The sequence below is a fragment of the Podarcis vaucheri genome, assembly GCF_965113315.1.
Source record: "Podarcis vaucheri genome assembly, chromosome: 6".
Classification (NCBI taxonomy): Eukaryota; Metazoa; Chordata; class Lepidosauria; order Squamata; family Lacertidae; genus Podarcis; species Podarcis vaucheri.
The window spans coordinates 61,397,835-61,415,359 of NC_138764.1; the positions used below are offsets into that span (position 1 = coordinate 61,397,835).

The 17,525-nt window shown below is 45.5% G+C and overlaps 1 protein-coding gene across 2 annotated transcripts in view; it reads right to left on the reverse strand.

The window, feature by feature from the left end:
• Positions 1 to 17,525, reverse strand: part of GRM4 (glutamate metabotropic receptor 4) — a 292,534-nt gene that overhangs the window by 84,583 nt on the left and 190,426 nt on the right. For both annotated transcript variants that reach the window (XM_082226841.1, XM_082226842.1), the window contains exon 5: positions 11,333 to 11,487. In XM_082226841.1, coding sequence (XP_082082967.1) covers positions 11,333 to 11,487 — 155 coding nt within the window. The remainder of the gene's footprint in view (positions 1 to 11,332; positions 11,488 to 17,525) is intronic.

Here is a 17,525-nt window from a genome sequence, read left to right on the forward strand (position 1 = left end):
TAGCAATTGTTAAAGCAATTGTCCATTAGCTCCTCCACCAGCTTTGATCTTAAACCAAAACAAACAAGTTGAGGGTTCTGCACTCACAAATCCAGGTGCACATGAGTTTCACAGCCTCAGGTCAAGCAAAGAAAAACAGGCAGCCTGGAAAACACCTCTTTTTAAGGGAAAACAAGTGTGCGTGTGATGGGTGTGCCCCGATCCTGTCACTCTTGAAAACTGTTCTGCTCTGAGCCAATCTCCTGCAAGTTCCCACGATAGTAAAGTCTTAATTAACCATGCATATTTTAGTCATGCAGAACACAAACCTAATTTCCTTGGCATAAGTGGATGTCAGAGGGGGGTAAGGAAGAGACAGGAAAGATGGCGGCTTTGTATCTCTCTCCCTGGGGTTCCATCTGGCGTAGCCTTATTAATTGAATGGATCCTTTAATAGGCTTGGGGCACTTGACAGCTCTTTCCTTTCTAATGAATGACACCTCTACAAATGAAACTTTGGCCGTGAGCTAAATGTGGCTGCACTTTGGTCAAGTATACAAAAAACTGTGCTAATAACTAGCTGAGAACTCAATAATAGGGTAGCTTGTGAGTATGCGCAAACCTCACAGGACACTCTTGAAATCTCTGGCTCTAACCCTCTGCCCCACCACCACCACCCGCTCTGGATTCAGTGGTCTCAGTCATAAAGATTTTTTGCCATGCCTTTATGGTTTACCTCAGGGGTGGGGAACCTCAGGCCTAGAGGCTGAATTCAGCGCTCCAGGTCTCTCTACCTGGCCCTCAGAATTCTCCCAAGACTGTATCCCACACTTGGGCTGCTTCATACCCCAAGTGTTTCTCCCTGACTGGAATGTGTCCTTGAGGAAGAGAAGAGTATAGGTTGCTACTAGTCACAATGGCTATGCTCTGCCTCCACAGTTGGAGGGCTTCTGAATACCAATTGATGGAAACCACAGAAGAGGGCTCTTGGGCTCAAATCCTGCTTGCTGGTTTCCCACAGACATCTGGTTGGTCACTGTGAGAACAGGTTGCTGGGCTAAGTGGGCCATTGCCTGATGCAGCAGGTGGTTCTTAGGATCTTAACTCCAATAATGGTTTTTGGTTTTCTAGATAAATGACAGAGAGGGCTGTGAGAGTGTGTACAGAAACTAATCTACTAGACTAGTCTACTGGACATTTGTGGTTCCACTGCCTTTTGCCTATGGTTCCACCCACCACTGACTCGTGGTGCTTGAAATGCCCTTGTCCAGAAGGGAATACAGAAGGGAAAGGGCTCCCAACCCTTGATATAACAATGTTTGCAGGCCTTTTCCTGAAGCAGCTTACAGGATCTTTTGAATTGGTGGGATTTGCATTTTGACTTCTGTGAGCAACCTGCATAAATTGATCAAAGAATATTGTGACACCTGGAAGACTAAGAAATCTCTTGTCAAGATGCTGACAGACAAGGAATGTCCAGAGGAGAGAATTAACTCTATTGTCAAAAATACGCTTACAAGTTAGGGAAAGGCATGTCCATCAGACCTATGCCTCTTAGCTGCTCCTAGATGTGCAACAAATGAGGCAGTTGCTGCAACAGAGAGGCCCTGACCCCAGCTTATGTATCTCCCCCATCTGAGCTGCACGTAAGCAAACAAAGTCTCCGCTTGCATATAACTTTTTGGTCCTCCCACTTCAATCCTATTCTGGTCCTGAGAGACAGTGGAGTAGGAGAGGTGAAACAAGAGGAGGGGGTGTGGCAGCCGTTGATTCTACATGAGCCTCACCTGTCTCTAGCTCCTCCTGCACTTATTCTTCACTCTTCAATCCTGCAGCTTCTTCTACCTCTGCCTCTTGCCTCCTGGTTGTTACAGGTTCCCCTGGATCACTGATCCCTTCTTCCAAGCCGGTCTCTAACCCTGCTTCTCCAAGTGCTCATTGTCCATTCATCAGAATCCAGCCACCATTCCTCAGTTTCCAGCCAGTCCCTTTCCAGCTTTTGTGGACTCAAGCCACTGAATCCCATTCATCTTTTTAGGAAGACCATGGGCTTTCAAAGAACACCTTGCTGGTGCAGATCATGCCAATGGTGTCTGTGTATGTGCCAGCACACACATAAATCAAACTGATGCAAAATACTGCAAGTCTGGATTAATCTAGTGAGTTCCAGTAGCCAAAGCCCACACAAGGAAAGCAATGAGTCCTACCCCCCCCACCCTCACCTCCACTCATACCCTCTACTCTCAAATTGGCTCAGGTGGGGGGCAGGTATCATGAGAACACCCAGAACAGCACACAGGGAGGAGAAATGGGGGGGGGGAGTTGTTCCATCTAGCAAATTCATGCCAATGGAACTATTCCTCCCTCAGAAAAAAAATATTATGCCTTTCTAAAAATATTCTTTTTCAAACTCATGAAGATGGTGAATTCCAGTCCTTGTCTGAAGAGTATTTGGCAAAATGCCCCCCAAACTTCAGTATCTGTGGATTTGGGGCACAACTATGGATCAAGTTTAAATATTGTTTAATAGTCTTTTACAGTGGTACCTCCGATTAAGAACTTAATTCATTCTGTAGGTCCGTTCTTAACCTGAAACTGTTCTTAAGCTGAAGCACCACTTTAGCTAATGGGGCCTCCCACTGCTGCTGCGCTGCCACTGCACGATTTCTGTTCTCATCCTGAAGCAAAGTTCTTAACCCAAGGTACTATTTCTGGGTTAGCGGAGTCTGTAACCTGAAGCGTCTGTAACCCGAGGTACCACTGTAATTTGGTCCCTTCGCTTTCCTGTCCTCCTCTTTAGCCTGCCATTCCTTCATTGACCAATATGAACTTACAATAGAGTTTTACTGAATATTAAGCTAGCTGAAATTTCTTGTAGAATAATTTGTTGTTGCTGTTGTTGTTTTGTTGTGTGTGTGTTTAATGAGCCCCTCCTGGAGGAGTTTAGTGCTACCCTAGAGATTAATCCCAGTTTTGCTACCCACAAAAAGCATGGAGAATCTGAGGTCATGTTCACTTAGTACTCTAGATACACCCATTTTCTTGACAAGCAAATAACATATTTCTTCTTGGTGTATAGACAGTGGTTAGAAGCTGGCTGACATGAGAAGCAAAGAGGAAATACCTTGATCTGAAGAAAAAATACTGCTGAAGGTCAGCAAGAGAATTTCAGTAAGTTCTTAGGGCACTATGAAATGTATGTCAGGTACATCCATCTTTTACAAAAGTTAGATGCTTGCTAAATATTCAGATTATGCAAGGTAAGAAAATAACACAGGAGTGAACTATGGGAATGAGGTAATTGAATGGGCCAGAATGCAACAATGACATGACACAGTTAAGGATGCACACGTCTGTCTATTTCTGGCCTGTGACATTTTTTCTTATTTTACTCCTAATTATAGTCAGTCCTGTTTCTACATTAATCTACATTTTAAAAAAAAAAATCATATTGGTATCCATATTTAAATGTGTACTGTACTTGCATGACAACATTTGGAGAAATATAAGTGTCAGGGAACTGCCATCGGAGGAACAGGTGGTGAAAGGGCTCACGGAGGCTGGGAGGGACTCAACAGCTGAAGCAGGGACCAGCAGGGGGAGAGGTGGGTCTCTGGAGGAAAGTCTCACGGAGGCTGAGAGAGACGCAGCAGCTAAAGCAGGAACTAGCAGGGTGAGAGGAGGATCTCTGAGGGAAAGCGAGCAAGAGGGAGGGCTCAGGGACACGTCCAGCGAGAACAGTGGGGAGGTGTCTGAAGCTCCCATAGGGAGACCCATTCCTCGCCGGAAGCTGTCACGCCGCGAGTCCCGAAGACGTGTTTCCGTTAAGGAGCTTTTATGCTGGAAGCGCTTCCGAAAACAACCACTGTCGGAATCTGCAAGTGACTAGAGCAGACATGTCTGAGGAGCTCTGTCACAGACAGAGGTTTGTGGAGTTGCACAAACTCTGAGGGACTACGATTTTACGCACAAGCAGCTCATCATCCCATCACAGCATTCCGACAGTCTCTGTAAGCTGCCTGTGCAGGAGAAGGCATCATGAGCGACCCAGCCGGAACCGGAGAAGCAGGAGTTGGAGCGGGTCCAAGCTTGGAAGAAAGGTACCGAGCGTTGGAAATCCAACTGGCGCTGCAGACGGCGAGGCTTGAGGAGAGAAGGGCTCAGGATGCAGACAAGAAGGGGAGAGCCACCCAGTTCACCAGAAAGGTACCAGGATTGGTGCAGAAGTTTGGGGGGGACCCCAAGGACTACCATGCCTTTAGAACAGAGATGCAATATGCCCTCAATGTGCAGTTTGATGAATTCCCTGACGAGGAATCGCGAGTGGCTTTTGTGATTGGGCATCTTGAAAGGGGGGCGAGGGACTGGGTTAGACCCCTGATGGCAACACATAATGACGTCCTAAAGGACACCATGAAGTTCTTTCGTGCAATGGATCTCATGTTTTCCAGTGATATAGAGCAGGGAGTGGTGCGCAGACAGCTAATGGCTTGCAAGCAGGGAAGCCGATCTGTCCGTGAGTACTGGACTGAGTTCACCATGCTGGTTCACAGATTGGGGTGGGACTTATCGGTGGCACCCATTCAAATGCTATTTGAAGAAGGCCTTGCTTCGGCTGTGAAAGACGAACTTTCCCGGGGTCCTAGGGCGGATTCTATGGATCAGCTGACCAAATCTGCGCTGACCATAGGAGCGCGCCAGGAGGCGAGAGCTTTGGAGAGGCGGGAAGGGAAGGGGGAACGTTGGAAGGAGTTCCGCATTCCAGACATTCCAGAGACAACTTTCCCGCCGGCAGAGCCGATGGAAATCGGAACAGCGCGCGCACACACAGTTTCAAAGCCCAGTGAGGGGGAAAAGAAGGAGGGAAAAGGCGCCCGGAAATGCTATCTCTGCCAACAGCCAGGTCACTTTGCCAGAGTCTGCCCCCAGAGGAAGGAATGGCAAGGGATGGTGGGAGCTGTTGAGGGAAGAGAGGAGGAAAAACTGGAGCAAGTAAAAGCCAACGCCTGGTTGCCACCGTCGGGGCACAGCAGCCAGGCCAAAGAGCAGTGAAAGTGCCCATGCCAGAATCTCCTAAACCTGCCCTAGTGATAGAAGTGTCACTAGAGCTGCAAAATGGACACCCCCTAAAGATAAAGGCGCTGTTGGACTCAGGCAGCTCCTGCAATTTCATGAGCAAAGAGTTTGCAGCTGAACACCAGATACAGACTATCCCTTTAAGCAACCCCCTGCAGGTGACCACGATCGATGGCAGGGAGTTGTTGGGAGGAGAAGTCAGCTTGCAGACCATCCCAATGATAATGAAGGTGGCAAGGCACACAGAACTGATAGCGTTTAATGTGGCCACCTTGGGAGGAGCTCCTATTATTTTGGGGATGAGCTGGCTAGCGTTACATGATCCGCTGGTGGGCTGGCATCAGAGAGTGGTTTCCTTTGGTTCAGCACATTGCTTAGAACACTGCAAAGGGGGAAAGGGTTCAGCAGGGGCCCAAGCCACCCTAGCAGGGATGGAAGTAATGGAGAAGGTGAAGGTACCACCACAATACGCAGATCTCAGCGACGTGTTCAGCGAGAAGGAAGCTGACCAACTACCCCCGCATAGACCCTTTGACTGTCAAATCAATTTACTCCCTGGGGCACAGCTTCCGGTAGGCAAGTTGTATGCCATGTCAGACAGAGAAATGCAGGAGCTAAGAGAGTTCATTGACAAGAACCTGAAGAGAGGCTTCATCAGAGAGTCCAGAGCAGTGGGAGGTAGCCCAGTGTTTTTTGTGGATAAAAAAAACACGAACAAGCCGAGACTTGTGTGTGACTTTAGGGGGTTAAACGCAGTGTCAGAACCCTTGGCTTTCCCTATGCCCAGGATTGACGACATTTTGACCAGGGTGCGGAAGGGAAAGATTTTTACAAAGCCTGACCTAAGGGGGGCATACAACCTGATACGTATAAGGAAAGGGGATGAATGGAAAACCACCATGTTCACCCCTTTGGGGGCATTTGAATATCTCGTTATGCCATTTGGCTTACAAGCAGGCTCGGCATGCTTCCAATCATTTATGAACCACGTACTGGGGCCTTTGCTTTACAAGAATTGTGTGGCCTTCCTAGATGACGTGTTGGTGTATTCTGAGAATGAGGAGCAGCATGTGAGAGACGTCAGAGAAGTGTTGAGCAGGCTGCAAGCCAACCGGCTGTGGGTGAAACTGGAGAAGTGTCAGTTTCATACCAAGGAGGTGGAGTTCCTGGGGTACCGCCTGTCAGACAAGGGATTGGCCATGGATCCCGGCAAGGTCCAGGCAGTGCTGGAATGGAAAACACCCAAAACCAAGAAGGATGTGCAGAGGTTCCTAGGGTTTGGGAACTTTTATCGTAAGTTCATCCGAAACTTTGCCCACCTGACGGCGCCCATTACGGACTGTCTCAGCAGTAAGAAGAAATTTGTTTGGACTGAGGAGGCGGAGCGAGCTTTTGAGGAACTGAAAAGGGCCTTCGCCTCTGAAGAACAACTTCTGCATGTGGATTTACAAAAAAAGATGAGAGTCGAAACAGACGCATCAGACAGAGCCATAGGGGCGGTGCTTCTTCTGTAGCCAGGGAAGGAGGAGTCAGAGTGGAGACCGTGTGCCTTTTTTTGCGAAAGCTGAACAAATCTGAGAGGAACTACACGGTGTACGACCGAGAACTTCTTGCTATTCATGAGGCTTTCCGGAGATGGAGGCACCTGCTAATTGGCGCACAACATAAGGTGCAAGTGTGCACTGACCACAAGAACCTAGAGTATTGGAGAACGGCACGAGTGCTCAACCAACGGCAGTTGAGATGGGCCCAGGAGTTCTCCAAATTTAACTTTGAGATTTGTTACGTGCCAGGCCCAGAGAACGTTAGGGCGGACGCTCTCTCACGCAAACCTGAATATTTGGAGGGGGAGGGAGCACCCGAAGAAAGACATGTCATTCCAGAGGACCGCTGGGTGTGTGGGGCGGCATTGGTGGGGCAAAGGGAACTGATAGAGGGAACGGTGAATGATGAATACGCCCAGGACAAACTCAGGGGTCTCAGGAGGGAGGGAGATAAACCCGGGGGTTTTGAGAAGAGAAACGGGGCGTTGTATTACAAGGGAGCGTTATATATACCTGAAGGTGATTTGAGGGAGAAGGTACTCAAGCAACTGCACGATAGCCCCACAGCAGGGCATTTTGGGCAACACAAAACCATGTGGCTGGTTACCAGGGAATTTTGGTGGCCCAAGGTCAGGGAAGATGTGCGGGAGTATGTGAGAGGGTGTGACCAATGCCAGCGAGCCAAGGGGGAGAGGCGGGCACCGGCAGGGTTATTAGAACCGCTACCCACACCTGATAGACCATGGGAAGCAGTGGCAATAGATTTCATGACTGATCTGCCAAAGTCCAGAGGGAAAACAGCCATCATGGTTGTGGTAGACCTGTTAACCAAAATGGCCCACTTTATAGCCTGCTCACATGCTGTCACGGCAGAAGAAACCGCTAAATTGTTTGTAGAAAATGTGTTTAGGTTGCATGGCGCCCCCTTGAGGGTGGTTTCAGACCGAGGGAAACAATTTACTTCCAGGTTCTGGAGGAAGCTCATGAGCTTACTGCATGTAGAGGTCAATTTTTCGACTGCCCGGCATCCTGAAACCAACGGGCAGGCGGAAAGAGCCAATGGCATCCTCCAGCAATATTTGAGGTGTTATGTCAATGACAGAGAGAATGATTGGGTGGAGAAGCTGGCGTTGGTGGAATTTGCCTACAACAATGCGGAGAACGTGTCCACGGGGATGAGCCCCTTTTTGGCTAATTACGGGTGCCATCCCCGGGCTTTCCCGGGGGGGAAGGGGAGAACTGGAGCGTTCCAGCGGCCAAACAGTTCGTAGAAGAAATGGAAGCGATCCATCGCCAGCTCCAACTTAACTTAGACAGGGCCAAGGAGGAATATAAGAGGCAGGCAGACAAAAACAGAAGAGAAGGTGAAACCATTAGGGTGGGGGACCAGGTGTGGCTGTCAACCCAAGGGTTACCATTCAAAGGGGGTTGTAAGAAGTTAAGACCCAAAAGATTGGGCCCATTTGAAGTCACGCAACAGGTCAACCCAGTGGCTTTCAGACTCCGGTTACCGAACCACATGAAGCTGCACCCAGTTTTCCACAGGTCGTTGCTGTCACCGTATAAAGGGGACAGAGAAGGGAGGGTCACTCGGGGACCAGCAATGGAGGAAAGGGAACACAGCTACCATGTAGCGGAGATCCTCGATTCCAGGTGGAAGGGAGATCAAGTAGAGTATTTGGTAACGTGGGAAGGGGAACTGGAGTCGGAAAACACCTGGGTCATGGCAGAGGATGTCAATGACGAGGTTTTAATAGAAACTTTTCATCAGAGGTTCCCACGTAAACCTCAGCCTGTGGCGAGGTTCCGGAGGGAATACTTTGCCACCACCGACGAAGAAGAAGAGTTGGAGGGGTTCACAGATTCCGAGGAGGAGGAGGATTCAGCGAGCCGGAACGGCGACCGATGGAGGGAAATGTTCGAGACGTCTGAAGATGAAGAGGATTCTTTTCGGGGTTTTACCTCCTCACCGCCCAGAGGAGAGGGAACGGGCGGGGGTGAAGAGGGTCCTGGAGGGGAGGTGGATGTCAGGGAACTGCCATCGGAGGAACAGGTGGTGAAAGGGCTCACGGAGGCTGGGAGGGACTCAACAGCTGAAGCAGGGACCAGCAGGGGGAGAGGTGGGTCTCTGGAGGAAAGTCTCACGGAGGCTGAGAGAGACGCAGCAGCTAAAGCAGGCACTAGCAGGGTGAGAGGAGGATCTCTGAGGGAAAGCAAGCAAGAGGGAGGGCTCAGGGATACGTCCAGCGAGAACAGTGGGGAGGTGTCTGAAGCTCCCATAGGGAGACCCATTCCTCGCCGGAAGCTGTCACGCCGCGAGTCCCGAAGACGTGTTTCCGTTAAGGAGCTTTTATGCTGGAAGCGCTTCCGAAAACAACCACTGTTGGAATCTGCAAGTGACTAGAGCAGACATGTCTGAGGAGCTCTGTCACAGACAGAGGTTTGTGGAGTTGCACAAACTCTGAGGGACTACGATTTTACGCACAAGCAGCTCATCATCCCATCACAATAAGATTTCATGGATTTTAATACTTCCAATCTCTGCATTAGGCCAAGGGTTACAGATTGGGTTATTTTGCACAGGAATTTTAAAAGATCTAATTCATCAACCACCCCTATTTGAAGCAACTTCATAATGGATAAGAGTTTACTGAGAACATATCCCATTTGACCCATTTGTTATAATGAGGTTCACATAGGAGAATTTATCTGTGGGTTGTGTCCATTGACAAATTCAGCATCAATGAAGATATCCAAGTGATATTTGAACTCCTTGCAGTAGAAGGAACTGACCTTTGACGAAACTTCAAGGGGAAAATGCTCAAGGTGTTATAAAGGATACCCAGAAAAACATGACCATTTCTAAAGCATCAATATATACCCCAAACACCCAACTGAAGAGTATAATTTTCAGTAGATGCATGCCATGACTGCTTTCAATTAAGCATGCATTAAAAGGAAGAAGGAAAATGCTACTCCAGGTGAAGGAAACATTTAAAGAGACCTAGAAAAGTCCTTGCAATAATTAGTGGCAGGACAGGGCTGGGAAAGAGAAAGCAGGCTGGTGTTTAGTAATGGTTTGGGCATATTGGCCAAAGAGCTAGGAGAAGCTCTCTCCTGAAATTGTGATCCATTTATCTAAGTGCTGGGATGGGAGCCTCACCTGCAGATCTAGCCCTGAGAGCATCCTGCAAAATTGAAAAGAGAAAATGCATCTGCATGAAAAAATGCATAGTGGCATTGGGACATTGAGGATCAAAGTTTTCAATAAACAGTTGATTTAAAGAAGAAGAAAAAAGTAATGCAACAAGGGGCATTCTATCCTGCTTTTCTTCCATTGCAGAACTCAAAGCACCATAAATGGTGTTCCCAGCTGTCACTCATCCAGACATTGAGCAGACTCAAACATGCTGAGCTTCAGCAGGTGGTTCCATTGTGTATGCAGGCATATATGTATTTGAAAATGTATATACTGCCCATTGCCAAAGGGCTACAGGATGGTATACTGCATAAAAACAACATAAGATCCATACAGCACAAGAATGTAAAAAATATATATTTCAGCACTTCTAATAATCAAATCGGCATTGTCAGACTAGTCATAAAGAAATACAATTTAAAAAAAATCCTTCCAGTAGCACCTTAGAGACCAACTAAGTTTGTTATTGGTATGAGCTTTTGTGTGCATGCACACTTCTTCAGATACACTGCATGCACATGAAAGCTCATACCAATAACAAACTTAGTTGGTCTCTAAGGTGCTACTGGAAGGATTTATTATTATTATTTTGTTTCGACTACGGCAGACCAACACGGCTACCTACCTGTAACTATAAATAAATACAATCACAGTCTCCATCATCTGAACCTGCAGGAAGAGGTGTGCCATCACCTGTTTCCTAAAAGAAAACACTAATGTGGCTAGACAGACTTCCATGGGGCCCTTCATTTTGCATGAGGACCACCAACTGGCCTCACTGACCTTTCTCTTGGTCTCACCACTTTCACAGGTACTGAGAGAAGGCCTTCTCACTGGCTGCTCCCAGATAGTGGAATTCCTTTCCATGGGAAGCTAGACTGGTCTCCTCCCTGCTATTGATTCACCAGCAGGCAACTATTTCTTTGTTTAGGACTTTGACCACTAACTGGCTGTTGCGGCAGAGTCTTCTAATCACAGGTGCTGTATATTGTCTTCTCCTCTTCTTGTGTCTTCAAATGGTTTCTAAGCTATTTGGATTCAGTGTTGCTTTTAATATGGTGGGTGTGTACATGTACTGATTGAAGGTTGGTTTGTTTTTAAGCTGAATCTGTTTTTAATGCCTACCACCTTGGACCCTGCAGGGGGAGGAAGATGGGATATAAACAATAAATAAATAAACAAATTAATGTGGACATTTGCGCTCTCAAAGCCTCACACATAGGCTTTCATGCAGCCAGGACATCATGCAATAAGGAGTTCTGATTGCATGAAAGCTGATCATGAATATGCTTTGACTGTGTGGATGTCCAGGTGATGGTGTCCATGGTGCACCTGATTCCTGAGATGGGACCAGCCAGGCAACACCATTCCTTGGGAAATGTATGGAGCACCCTTCAGATGATTAGCACATGAAGGAGCTTCTAACAGGAGAAAACAACAACTGCACAGTTCACGCACAACAATGGCAAATGTCTTTCTGCACCAACCCTGAGAAGCAACCATCTGACATTGTTGAGCAAACTGCTAGACATACCTCTAACAGATGCCCTCTTGGGCAAGATGGTGACGGTTCCTTCAGCCACCTCTTCTAGATCTCTCACGGGGGCAATTTTGGAACCCCAGCTGTCAGAGCCAATCCAGATGAAGTGTCCAGTCTGATTGGCCCTCTTTGCTGCCATCAACACATTCCTGAAGAGAGAAGAGCAAAGCACCAGTTCATAGAATCACCTTTGCCTTTGTGTTTAGGTTAATGCACGTCTCACAACGAAAGGGCGGGAGCGCAGTGACCACACTGAATACACTGCATTCACTGGCTTTATGTGCCCAATCACACCCAAAGGTTGTGCATCCAACTGCCGATTACTACCGCATAACATATATTTGTTACATTCACTCATCCTTAGAGCTTCAGATAAATGTGGATCCAAACACAGATTCTGTATTATTAAGTTTTAACTGGCCATCTCATTTCTTCTCTCTCTTCAGAACAAACCTAGAATTCAGCCATTCCTCATAAACTAGAAGTGCAGTAGTTCCCACCTGACAGACCTAAATTACATACCTTTAGGTGCCAGGTGAAAACGCTCCGTTTATCCCAGGCATTTGGCTAGTTAAACAATGTATGGCCTTTTAAAATGGGGGGGGGGGTATTGACTTGTTTATCATGTTATGTCTTTTGTGTTTTTATACTGTAAACTGCCCTGTGATCCTTAAATAAAAGGCAGTATATAATATTAATAAATAATAAATAAAATAAAATTAGCTGGGTTGCTGAAACACTTGTGGGAAACCAGGAGTGGGACTTAGGAGCTTGGTTCTGGTACAAATTCCTGGGCTGATCATGTATTCAGAGGCACCTTATTTCTTAACTTGGGAGGGGGGGAGGGAGGATAAGGAATTGAGCATGACCCACAGAAGTGCAAGAGAAGGGATGGAGAGAGATGGAGACCCTGCCTTAAGATCAGTCAGAGGGAGCTGAGACCCTCAGGAATACAACAAATAAAGCAACAAATGTTACTTCTATAATCAAGGCTGATTGATGTTCTACAATGTTTAATTTGATCAGGTTACTGGTTCTTAGATTTCTTTCTTTCTTTATTGAAGTGCATGTATGATTTCATAAGATTACTTCAACAGCACTGAATGTGACAGCTTATAATGCTATTGTTTTCAAATTAAATAAGCAGATGTAAAAATGAACCTGAGAAATAAACGAGCAGTATTCTGAGAGCCTTGAGCTGCATTACTCACCTACCCACACTTCTGAGTCCCTGGCCTTGGGTTAAAAAGAAGAAGAAGAAAAGCAGAAGGCTATGAATGAAGAGGATGGGACTGAAATTAGTGGTGAGTGTATAGCACTGAGCTAGTAAAGAAGCAAAACAAAGAAAAGGGTGTTCAGCAGATCAATGGAGACTTTGTCAATAGCAAGGTTGATTAAAAAACAATTAAGGGAGTAGTGACAGCAAGACTTGAATGACAGACATGCCAGAGCCCTAAGGGAAGGGGAAGTATTTTTGGAATGCAGGGGGAGGGGAAATAAATTGAATCAGACAAGGGGAAAGAGCAAATGTGGTAGTGATCTGGATAAAAGAAAGAGAGAGATCATGGCAGTTATTGTGCAGTGAGCCTAGCTCCAATTGAGCTCCAGCTCTTCTTACTACACCATCAATTATTTCTATTACAGCAGCACCTCAAAAAACCATTGTATTGTGTTGTGACACTTAATAAAAGCTATTCATTGGCCTGATGAACCTACAGTGTGTGGGTGGGAGAGAGAATAGAGACAAGGAAGTGGACTGGAATCGCTCAAGGTCACCTAGTAGGTCAGTGTTGCAGTCGAAAACTGAAATGGTCAAGTGTAAGGCAGGCCTTCTAACACCAAGTCACAAAACTGTTGGGCAGATTAGACGGAAAAACATTTGAAAGGACATAAGAAAAGTCTCCAAGTCTAGATCAATGGCCCACCTAGTCCAGAATCCTGTTCTCACAGTGACCTGTGTGGGGGGAAACCTGCAAGCAGGACCTGCACATTTCTGAGGTTTCCAGCAACTGGAATTAAGAAGCATTACTCATCCAGCCATGAAGGTGCAAGTTATCATGGCAAGTAACCATTATCTTATCCTTCATGAATTTGTCAAATCCTCTTTTAAAGTCATCCACATTGGTGGCCATCGCTGCCTCCAGTGGATGTGAGCTTCATAGCTTGTTGGAGAAGTACTTTCATTTATCTGACCTAAAACTTCCAATATTCAGCTTAGTGTTCATAGAATCATAGACTCTATAAGAGTTGGAAGGGACCCCCGAGGGGCATCTAGTCCAACCCCCTGCAATGCAGGAATCTCACCTAAAGCATCCATGACAGGTGGCCTTCCAACCTCTGCTTAGAAACCTCCAAAGAAGAAGAGACCACCACCTCTCGTGGGAGTCTGTTCCACTGCTGAACAGCTCCTACTGTCATAAAGTTTTTTCGAATGTTTAGTCGGAATCTCCTTTCTTGCAACTTGAAGCCATTGGTTTGAGTCCTGCCCTCCAGAGCAGGAGAAAACAAGCATGCTCCCTCCTCCACGTGACAGCCCTTAAGATATTTGAAGATGGCTATCATATCTTCTCTCAGTCTTTTCTTTCCCAGGCTAAACATACCCAGCTCCTTCAAGCGCTCCTCATAAGGCTTAGTTTCCAGACCCTTGATCATCTTGGTTGCCCTCCTCTGCACACGTTCCAGCTTGTCAACATCCTTCTTAAATTGTGGTGCCCAGAATTGGACACAATATTCCAAGTGCGGTCTAAAGCAGAGATGAAGAAAAATCTTTATCCACTTTCTCCATGCCATGCATAATTCTGGAAACTTCCATCATGTTACCTATTATCTGCCTTTTCTCTGTAGGTAAGTTACATGTATGTTTTGAATGTATTTTTCTCTGAAGAGGCACATTCCTAGATGTATTTTATTGCAAAATATGATTTTCAAAATGCAGTTGGTGCATTTTTTTCTCTGACTGTGTTGCAAAATTCCATTTCAGGGAACTGCTGGTCAGGTCAGATTCTCACTAAAATTGAAGAGGATCAAATTTGAGGAGAGTGCTGAGAATGCTCTCATGTTGCACTTGTGGGTTTCTCTTAGGCATCTGCCTGACCACTGCAAGAACAGGAAGCTGGACTAGATGGGCCTTGGGGTCTGATCCAGCAGGGCTCTTCTTAAATTTGTCAAGCATCCCTAAACCCAGCACATAACAGCTGCCAAGATGAGACAGTGATTTTGCCAGCATTAAAGTAGAGTTCAATGGGTTGCTCAGATGAAAGTCTCACAGAGTTGAGCAGCCTGGATATGTTCCACCAGTCATTCCCCAAACCCTCGCTCCCTCTCTCAGCTTGTATAAATCAGCACATCTCCACTAAAGACAATGGATCAGAGCTGCAGACAAAAGAAAACACTATTTTTCAGCGCTTTACACCTCTGGGTTTTTTTATTGAACTGAATTTTTATCCCATCATTCCTCCAAGGAGCTTGGTGTGTGTGTGTGTGTGTGTGTGTGTGTGTGTGTGTGTACGTGTACATGTTCCTCTTTTTTATCTTCACAGCACCGTGCAAAGTAGGTTGGACTGAGAAAGAGATTGGCTCAGGACCACCCACTGAGCTTCTCAGCTATGGGAAAATTTGAATATGAGGGAAACAGCAGTGACAGAAATACTTGAGATGCTTTACATCACACAAAAACAAACCTGTACTAACAAAAGAGTTGCGTCTACAGGCCAGGTGATCTGAGAAGGATGAACCATTTTCAAGGTTCTGGAGAGGGGTCACCTTCAGTCAGTCAATATTTTGTGGGAGAGATTCAAGTGCATACTGGAAATTTAGGTTTCCACAATTAAAGTGAACTAAAGTGCTCTGTTGCCCTACTGCAATGAAACCACATTCTTTTAAAAAACGAACTTTTTGCAGATAGGAAAGTGATGGGGAAAGGCACTCAGAAGTGTGAGGTGAACAAATGATTAACGGGAAGACATATAAACTATGCCAGAGAATCAGAACAATCACTCCATTTTTAAAAAAAGTCTAACCTCCATGTGTAAGCTTTGTGTTAGCAGATCAGGCTGAATGTTCAATAAACAAATCATCTGGCGGAGCCTGGGATCTCTCACACATGAAGAGCGTTAACTCACTTTGTTTTGTGGCATAATATTGCTATCTTTGGGCTGTGTGTGCTCTGCATGCATATTTTAATCTCCTTCACCTTTTTCTGGCAACAGGTGTGATGTGAGCCCAGAGAAGAGGAATCAAGAAAGGCAAGAAGATAGAATCATAGATTTGCATAGTTGGAAGAGACCCTGAGGATCATCTAATCCAACCTCCTGTGATGCAGGAATACACAGCTGTCCCATATGGGGATGGAACCTGCAACCTGGGTGTTATCACCACCATGTTCTAACCAGCTGAGCTACCCAGAAGATCATAAAGACTCCGATTTTTCTCCCTAGCTCACATTTCACCCACAAATTATTTCACTGCTTTTAGCACTACAGCTTCAAAAAGTGAGGACTCCTGTCTGAATCTGAAGGGATGAACCCGCAAAAACAATGCCAGTCTCCACTATGCTGGGCCAGGAGCACTGGGGCGAGAGCCAGTATGGTGTAGTGGTTAAGAGCAGTAGACTCATAATCTGGTGAACCAGGTTCGATTCCCCGCTCCTCCACATGCAGCTGCTGGGTCACCTTGGGCTAGTAACACTTCTCTGAAGTCTCTCAGCCTCACTCACCTCACAGAGTGTTTGTTGTGGGGGAGGAAGGGAAAGGAGAATGTTAGCCGCTTTGAGACTCCTTCGGGTAGTGATAAAGTGGGATATCAAATCCAAACTTTTCTTCTTCTTTCTTAAATTTAGAGGAAATTAGCAATGTGGACCACCACCTCTTGGTGGCCCTATCGGACAGCTTTGTCACTTTTTTTTTTTTTTGCAGCTGCATTATTTAGCGCTTTGAGAATGAAGGAAGCCTTGAAAAGCAAGCATGAAAATCAATATGAGATGGAAAGTTTATGCAGGCTGAAGAATCGTGAAAGCTCTGATGATCTGCACCGGGTGGTATCCAGAAAACACACACTTGCAAACACACACTTGCAAACACACACACAGTGCTTTCATGACTCAAGAAACGATCACATGGCTAAGTCCCAAGAGAGGCATCTGGCTCAGCAGTAAACCTCAGCCTATCACTGCATGAAAAATACAGAGTTTCCAGATGTGTATAAGCTACTGCCAACAGGGTGCAATTCTCCAGCTTACAGACTGTTTTCAGATAGGTAAATGTTTACAAATCCCTGTTTAATGGTGCTTGCCATTTACACTGTGAGGCAAATCTCTGATTTTGCTGGGAGTAAACGAGTATAACTGTCTGGGTTTCAGACATATCTATTAGCCAGCTTCCCAGGAACTTAGATTGTTTGCATATTTGATGTAAACTGATTGAAAATGTCAGTTTACTCACATTTGCATAATGTTTGCTGATTAATAAATTAGACACTTGCAAAATCAGGTGTAACTCAGTGCAAATTGCTAGGCTCAAAAATATCAAATCAAAACAGAAGTATTGTGTACTCAGGTTTTGCTTGCGCTTCATTAACAGTTCCACTTATTCTGTTGGAATGGACCATATTCTGACTTCCAGCGACTAATCAGAACACATCAACTTTACTTTTGTACGACTGCAGGAAGTTTCCATGGAATCAGGCATTATAATCTCTTACAAAAATAAGAATTTTGGTGGTAATTATAAAATGGAGGACTTTCAATATTATATTTTTTTGAACTGCGATTTTTTTAAGTAAAAATAACCAGAACTTTTAACATTTTCACAGAAGCAATCAGGCCATGTTTGACAAAGTTTTTTGCTATTATTCCATGTTGTAATGTGTATTAAACAGAAAGAACAATTATAACAACTGATAAAAATTAAAAGATAAAAACAAACTATAAAATAGGCGTGTTGAATGAGTAGCTGCAAAATCAGGCTATTTAAACTTAAAATAACAGCAGTTTTACATTTGAGAGGGAATGATTTATAACAGCTGTATCAAAAGACAAGAGTCAGAAGACCTGGGTTTTATTTTATCAGAAACTGGAATTCTAATGGGAAGAACATTATCAAGTTCCAAGCCATTTTGAAATATCTTACAGTATCATAAATGATACAAGAGCTGGATCTTGCGTGGAATCCATGTTTTCCTTCTTCAAATT